Source organism: Branchiostoma floridae, unplaced genomic scaffold, assembly GCF_000003815.2.
Source record: "Branchiostoma floridae strain S238N-H82 unplaced genomic scaffold, Bfl_VNyyK Sc7u5tJ_1550, whole genome shotgun sequence".
Taxonomy (NCBI): Eukaryota; Metazoa; Chordata; class Leptocardii; order Amphioxiformes; family Branchiostomatidae; genus Branchiostoma; species Branchiostoma floridae.
In genome coordinates, this window is record NW_023365750.1 from 127,598 (window position 1) to 135,365 (window position 7,768).

At 44.8% G+C, this 7,768-nt stretch overlaps 2 protein-coding genes across 3 annotated transcripts in view; one reads left to right on the forward strand and one right to left on the reverse strand.

Moving 5' to 3' along the window:
* The first annotated feature begins 246 nt into the window (after positions 1-246).
* Positions 247-7,768, forward strand: part of LOC118408053 (endosomal/lysosomal potassium channel TMEM175-like) — a 9,417-nt gene continuing 1,895 nt past the window's right edge. Inside the window, exons 1-3 of the mRNA XM_035808673.1 lie at positions 247-399; positions 710-813; positions 1,263-1,346. Coding sequence (XP_035664566.1) covers positions 343-399; positions 710-813; positions 1,263-1,346 — 245 coding nt within the window. The 5' untranslated portion in view covers positions 247-342. The remainder of the gene's footprint in view (positions 400-709; positions 814-1,262; positions 1,347-7,768) is intronic.
* The window catches only part of LOC118408051 (mucin-2-like), a 6,436-nt gene continuing 1,994 nt past the window's right edge, over positions 3,327-7,768 (reverse strand). Inside the window, exons 1-2 of one of the 2 annotated variants that reach the window (XM_035808669.1) lie at positions 6,799-7,294; positions 3,327-4,501 (exon numbers count right to left, since the gene is read on the reverse strand). In XM_035808669.1, coding sequence (XP_035664562.1) covers positions 3,525-4,501; positions 6,799-7,279 — 1,458 coding nt within the window. In that variant the 5' untranslated portion in view covers positions 7,280-7,294 and the 3' untranslated portion in view covers positions 3,327-3,524. Of the gene's footprint in view, positions 4,502-6,798; positions 7,295-7,768 lie in introns of those variants that run through there. The other variant, XM_035808670.1, reaches the window with a different exon arrangement.

The window sequence follows — 7,768 nt, forward strand, 5'->3', positions numbered from 1 at the left end:
TACCAGGAGAAATGTCCGGTGTCAGATTGTGCATCCTGGGTGGCTGTTTGTATTTTTTTTTTTCTGAACGTGCTGTGGTCTGGATTTTTGTGTATTTTGGTGCCAAAAAGCCATTGATGTCAGAATGACTTGCTGTAGATGGGCCCCTTGTATGTCGCTCTGGTTTGTCGCTGACTTTGATTTCCATCTTGGTCTTAGTAACAATAGTTATCTTACTCTTTGTATCTGTTGCGTACGTTTCTGTAGTAGGAATGATAGAGATGTACATCATCTGACTTTTGTAGCACATTTGTATTTTATAGCCCGAAACTTAACGATTTCCTTTACCTATAACAGGCACTCATGTTTGCTGGATTTCTCCCAATCGTTTTCAAGTTAACGGGAGAGTTTGGACACTTGGTGAGTATTCGCAATATCCTGTGTACAAAGATACGTTGGTAAAACACTGATATAGAAATGTATATGTAATTGATTAATTACAATGTAACCTATAAAAAAACTGTTTCAAACTTTTGCGAGCCGTTTGATTGTGCAGCCCATTTGTTTGCGTACTTCGTGCAATTATCCGGGTGGTGCAGCAATGCGAAGTTATCCAGCTGGACCACATCGGCTTGACATTTGAGGATCCCAAGTGTGCGGTAATCCGTTGTGCAATTAAACGGCTACCATTGTATCTGATCGGCTGTTTTGATACCGTTTGATACACCAGGTGCGAAACAACAATACATCAGTAGCTGTGCAACTGAATAGTGGCACGGTGTTCCTGGCCAGCATCTGGCTCCTGGCCATATGGATCACGGCTATGTGTAAGAAGTAAGTGTTCCACGTGCGTTTTTTTGGCGCCGCTTTTAGTGAGCGAGCCTGATAGTAAAGTATTGTTTGTAGTCTGCAATAATTCCAGGAATCCCATAGCCCAGGAATGCATAAATACCTTTCTGGTAACCTTTGTGAAAAAAACGCCACTGTTTCAAAATGTCAGCGCTAACAGATTATCATTACACAGCTACAGTTACTAAATTAAATCATAACTGAAGGAAAATTAATGGTATTTCACAATTTCTTTTGCATGGTGTGCACTTTTCTAGCATGTTTATTTGTTTTAGACGGTCTGTAATTTGTTTTATTTTGCGCTGACTATTAATTTGTGTGTATTTGTGTGTAAGTTGTAGAGCGAATTTACAACGTACAACAAGGCGCGCAACAAATAAGCACATGAAAGTCTTCTGATTTGGTTCTGATCTTTTCAAAACCATCATCTGCAGGTCCGAGCTGCTACACCCGTCTGCTCACGGCACCCACGACTGTGTTTTCATGTTTCTAAACCTGCTCATCTATCCCATTGTCAGGTGAGTTTACTCATTTTTCCTCGGGGAAAAACGTATTTTACTCTCCTCAAATTCCTAGCTCCTACTCTATAACGTAGCATAGAATAAGATAAACAGAGAGGAATGTGTTTGGCGGTACAGAATATTTAATGAGGAGAGTTGAACAGGAATTGTGACAACATGAAAGATTTCCATTGGGAAAACAATTTCCAATCGTACAAAAATAGACCTTATAATCCGTTTACAAACGGGAACTGTGACTGAAGTGGTTCGAAAATGATGACATAAGGATCAAGACCACCATTACAAAATAAGATAAAAGATAGTTGTGAGTTACAAAGCAATTCACAAGAAGTAAAGAAAGAAAATCAACATTAATACATCAAGGTACTGTAAGTTCATTTAAGTTCGCGAGATTTTTAAGTTCGCGTATTTCGCTGAGACCTCTGCTTCGCGAAGTCATCTACTCGCGAACATGCATGTTCGATATCGTCCCCCTCCCCACATCCTCCGTCCAAAAGATCCAGTCTCTGCAACTACGTGTTTACTATGATAGCAACTTATACCAATGACAAGACTCAATTGATAACAGACTATTTATTCTTTTCAAACCGAAATAAAAGTTGATTCAACACATATACGATACATGGAGTCATTATTGTATAGGAATGTGCCACTGGTGACCGGAGGAAAATTAAAGAAACATGTCGGCTTTGTTTACTAACAAAACTTTAACGTACACGCCGTGACATGGCTGCGATAACAATTTACTTAGTACATTATCCTAGTTTAACTAGATTTCTACAAGTTACAAACAAAACAAAAAATAAAACTGAGTAGTACTGGTTTTTACAAATACAAGTAATGGCTATGGAATTACAGCAACTAAGATTTACAACAAATTATAATAGCGGGGAAATTTTCACGACTAGAAACGTGGCAACAAAACTCCGCTTACATGTCGAAAAAAAGACATTCGTTTCATAATTCTGAGTTAGAGCTGCTGTAAATATAGGAGGGATAAACTCTTCACCTTCTTGTGTACAATTTGTGTCCACAAATTACGCTGAAAGTTTAAAACTTAGCGTCGTCTTTCACGCCTAAAATATTTCAAAATGGCGCCCGCGCGTCGCTTGTGTTTGGCGTGGGTATCCCGTCAGCCTGTGCGGCAAATGTGATTGCGACATATCAGAGGTCATTGGCCCTGTTGCGTCCGTGCGCTATCGTCAAATCACGGCCCAAACAGGCCGAAACGAGCCAACAATGAGATAGTGGCTTGGTAGAAACACATTTTTTATTTGCCTGAGTACACCAACTTCAGACATTGTTTGAAGGGTAACTATGAACTCTAAGGCGTAAATGGCACCTTTGACGGCATGACTGGTGTCGCGGTGTGGGTGGGAGGGGGGCACTCGCTACCGTCATGGTACCGGAACGTAACGTTAACTTTTGAAAAATAATTGAAACACCCGCTCGCGAACTCAAAGATCTCGCGAACTCCCGATTTGCTCAAACTCGCGAAATTAAGTGCTCGCGAACATAAATGAACTTACAGTATATAGTTGATAGGTAAGTTCTAAGCATAATATACTTCACACAGTATTGAAATGATGAATACAATTTGAAAGGTGCTCACAGCACAGAATTTCAACATGTTAACTGTGTAACAAGTAGATAAGCATAATATAGTACACACAGTATTGAAATCATGAATACAATTTGAAAGGTGCACACAGCACAGAATTTCAACATGTTAACTGTGTAACAAGTAGATAAGCATAATATAGTACACACAGTATTGAAATCATGAATACAATTTGAAAGGTGCACACAGCACAGAATTTCAACATGTTAACTGTGTAACAAGTAGATAAGCATAATATAGTACACACAGTATTGAAATCATGAATACAATTTGAAAGGTGCACACAGCACAGAATTTCAACATGTTAACTGTGTAACAAGTGGATAAGCATAATATAGTACACACAGTATGTTAACTGTGTAAAAGTAGATAAGCATGGTATAGTACACACAGTATTGAAATCATGAATACAATTTGAAAGGTGCACACAGCACAGAATTTCAACATGCTAACTTTGTAACAAGTAGATAAACAGAATATACTACTCACAGTATTAAATTCAAGAATACAATGTTAGAGGTGCAAACAGCACGGGTACATAAAAACGTAAGGGTTTAGGGACGTACGTAAGTGACGTAAGCTGAAGAGGACCACCTGCCTAGGGAGCGCAGCAGGTGGTCAGGGACTCCTTGTTGTGCTGCGTGTGTTGCAGCACCGATACGGAATGAGTGAGGGGTAATGTTGTGCGTGTCTAGGCCTACGTGCGTTACACACCGTTTAAGTGTTTTGGTGAAGTAGGATTGAGAAACGGGGTTGCCATCGCTACGGAGAAACAGGCAACCTGCACGGTTCCCCCGTAGCGATAGGTATTCCAGTATGGATGATACAGGACAATATAAGTTCCCTGGCTGAGGTTGGATAGCGATAGATGCAGGTTGCCCGGGGGTGCTGTGTTTGAAGGTGGAGAAGGTGACCGTGATGGGGGCATGGGTTTCAGCGGGAGAGGGTATGTGTAAATTCGCAAGGTGCAATGTGTGCTGTGAATTAGGGGTCGTTGTGATCTCAGAGATACGAGTCATTGCGTAGAAGGCGAATAGGAACATGGCTTTGAAAAGCAATTGGTCATAATGGGAGGCGATCAGGATTGGCAAAGAATCAATCAGCGACTTTAAGATAGTTGGTGAGATGGGGATTCGACCGTCTGGAGTGCGATGTTTACGTATGGCTATCAACAGCTTTTGGATAAGGAAGGATTGTGTAGGGTCCGGAAGATCAAGAAGTTTGTGTAGAAATCCTATAGCAGAGAGTTTTGAAGTTATGGTCGCTGGGGCAGACCCATTTTGGTGAAGTGATGCAATGAAATGGGATAATAATTTGGTAGGGACGGGAGGGTAGGTGTCTTGTCCGTTTAGCTGTAGAGCAAACGTTCGTAGCTGTTGCCAGGCTAAGCGGTACGCACGGAGAGTGGATGGTGCTAAAGACGATAGGAGAAGGTTATTTACGGTTTGATCAAGGCTGGCGGTTGTAGGTGGGGAGGAACTGGTATGGGGCGGTTGTCCATTTGCGGGAAGGTCCGTCGGAAGCGGGGAATCTGCAAACGAGATAGACAGTCAGCCATGTTGTTGTCTTTACCGGGAATGTGCACAGCACGGCAGAAGATATTGTGCTGGAGCCGAGGCATATAAGGACAAAACGACGGAGTAGTGGCATTATTGCCTGGTTTTTGGAAGTCTGGCGGTTAATAATGTGAACCAGCGCTTCGTTGTCGGTATGGAGGAGTATGCGCTTGTTTTCCCACATTCGCCCCCAGACGTGTAGAGAGAGAACAATTGGATAGAACTCCAGAATTGTGATGTTTTCCCCATGTAGCTCCCGGGGCCAGGCACCGAAGAGCCAAGAGGTGCGGAACACGGCCCCATATCCTAGCGACGCAGCCGCGTCTGTGTAGAGGTGGATGGTGGAGTCGGACGTAAAGCTGTCATCTAAGAAGAATGATTTACCATTGAAGGATAATAGAAAAGTGTGCCACATGCGGAGATCTTGTTTGACATGTGAGGAAATAGGGATCCGTGTCGAGGGGCAAGAATGAAATTTAGTTAAGTCGATGAGGCGTCGAAGGAACGCCCGGCCGGGTAATACCACCTGGCAAACATGATTTAAAAGGCCAACAAGAGATTGGATTTCTTTCAAAGTAGCCAATGACTTAGACAGAAAAGAGGATAGCAGGTCTATGGTTTTTTGTAGTTTGTCAGCAGGTAATCTAGCTTCCATAACTATCGTATCAAGCTCAATCCCTAGGAAGGACATTACTGTGTTAGGGGCAAATGTTTTGTCGTCAGCCAAAGGGATACCGACGTCGATGCACATGTCGGAGAATGCGGTCAGGTCGCGGTGGCACAATATGTATGACAAATTGGCAAAAAGAAAATCGTCAAGAATATGAGTCGGGAAGGGAATTTGGAGTTTGGTGCGGGCTATCCATTCGAGGGCCGTACTGAAAGATTCAAAAATGGCGCAAGAGGTGGAAAGCCCCATGGGAAGACAACGATCATAGTAGAATTCATTGTTAAAGCGAAAGCCTAGCAAGTGGTAATCATTAGGGTGTACCGGGATGAGGCGGAAGGCAGCCTGAATGTCAGTTTTGGCTAGGTAGCACCCACGGCCCAATGTTTTGATTTGTTTTATAGCCGTGTCAATTGAGGAGTAGGAGACAGTGGACAGTTCAGGTGGGATACCGTCATTTATGGAAATACCTTTGGGCGAAGAAAGATCATGGATGAGACGAAACTTTCCCGGATTCTTTTTGGGGACCGCGTACAATGGAGAGAGAAACAAGTTAGGAAAAGGAGGCAGTGGGAACGGGCCAGCAACACGCATAGCCTGTATTTCCTGTTGGAGTTTTTCTGAGATAGCGGGGTGGTGTGAATCTTTGACTTTGATAGGAAGTGATGGATGGGGTACCCGCGGGCCGAAATATTCAAGCGGGAATCCCTCAGAGAAGCCATAGCAAAGGTACTGTTTATCTTTGTCTGGGTAGCCGAAAAGATAACGATTTAGGACGTTGGCACGAACAGGGGTGGGCAGATGTGAAGTCGAGTTCACTACATTACAGGATTTGGCCGCAACTATCCTAGTTTTGGTTGGAGACGGGTCGTTTGGGGCAGAGGTAGGCTTTGTGGGCCATACGGCAGTAGGGGCAGGTGTGAGTGAAGGGACAATCCGCTCGCAGGCATTTTCCATTTTGGCGATGGAATGGAAAACAATAGCCTCTGGGGATGTCTCGAGGACGGGTAGATGTGGATGTGGATTGTCGAGAGGGCGGTGTGCGGGCAGCCTGCGACGCAGGCTGGGGGCGGGCAACCTGAAAGGGTGTGGTTAAGGCGTCAATGTAAAGCTGGAGGTGTGGGGAGTTCCAAGGCGTGTGTGGGGATGACTGTCTGTATGTACGGAAGGCCTCGTCATAGCGAAGCCAGTTAGCTCCCCTGGAGGCCATGGTTCTAATGAGGTGCTGGTAACTGACTAGTGCGGAAGTAGCAGTGGGGTGTCGTTGGATGTAAACATAGTGAAGGACCAGGAAGGCTTCTGTCCACTGGTCGAGCGTCAAAGGAGTCTTGTTCTGAGCCTGTCGGCTGGCCAAGGTTAGGATAGGAGCTGCATCCACATCCGAAAGTGAGACAGTGTATTGTGGGGTAAGATTTTGGTTGGGCAACAGCTGGCGGATTTCAATGTACTTGTCGGCCCAGATTTTTTCTTTGAGGGGGGCAGAGACCCCAGAGTCGAGTGGGAGGTGGATGGAAGGGTTGGTAGTGGATGCAGCTAGTCCTTGGCCAGCCGGCAGAAAGGAAGTAGTAGCAGTAGGGTTTAACAGGCTAGAATGACTAGGATTACCCAGAATGGCGGCAGCAAGGGCGTTCTGTCGCGGATCCAAGTTGGCTGGAGGTAGGGCCAGTGCAGAGACAACAGCAGGAACAGTCTGCGTTGTTGATGTGATGGCAGGGGGTACGCTGAGAGCAGCGGTGACGACAGAAGAAATCGGTGTCGTGGAGGTGACAGCTGGAGGAGTTGTTGTTTTCGCCGCGTCGATTAGCGCGGGCGTGGGCAGAGTTGAAGTCGAGGTAGTGGAAGTGACGACAACGGGCGGGGTTGGTGTTGTGGTGACGACGGGTGAAGTGGTGACTACCGGTGCCGGGGTTGTGGTGACCGCTGGGACGACGGTTGTGGTCGTACGTCGTGGCGGCTGCTTCCGTGTGTTTCTTGGGTTGTTTTTGCGAGGCTGTTTAGGCGCTTTGGGCGTCGTCTCTGTCGTCTTGCGCTTGGGCGGCATGTCTAAAAGCTCATAAAAGAAGGTAATTAGGGAGGAAGTGACCATTCTGGGACACAGGTGTGACAAAGTCACTCAAGCTGTGTAAGATCAGAGGAAACCCCACTCGGGCACAGGGTATACTAGAAGACAAATCGAAATCGAAACTGACAAAAGTAAATAAAACATAGTAGTCGCATAGTAGATATAACATAGTAACGAGTGGGTAGGTTACTGTAGGTAGCAATAGCAAACCATGCACAAGGGAAAAGTGGTAGATTGAGGATCACGATCTAAAATAGGGAGTAAGAGCTGAGCGTAACAGGACTAACGCTCTAGATAGACAGGTAACGGCACAAGGCAAGATTTGCTCAAATGAAAGAATGTAGACAGAGCAAAACGATAAATATGCTTTAAAAGTTGAGCGTAACATATGTACAATGCTCGTACGTAGACTGAGCATAATGATAAAACGCTCTAAAACTTGAGCGTAACATATGTACAATGCTCCGTAACGTAGACCGAGCATAATGATAAAACGCTCTAAAACTTGAGCGT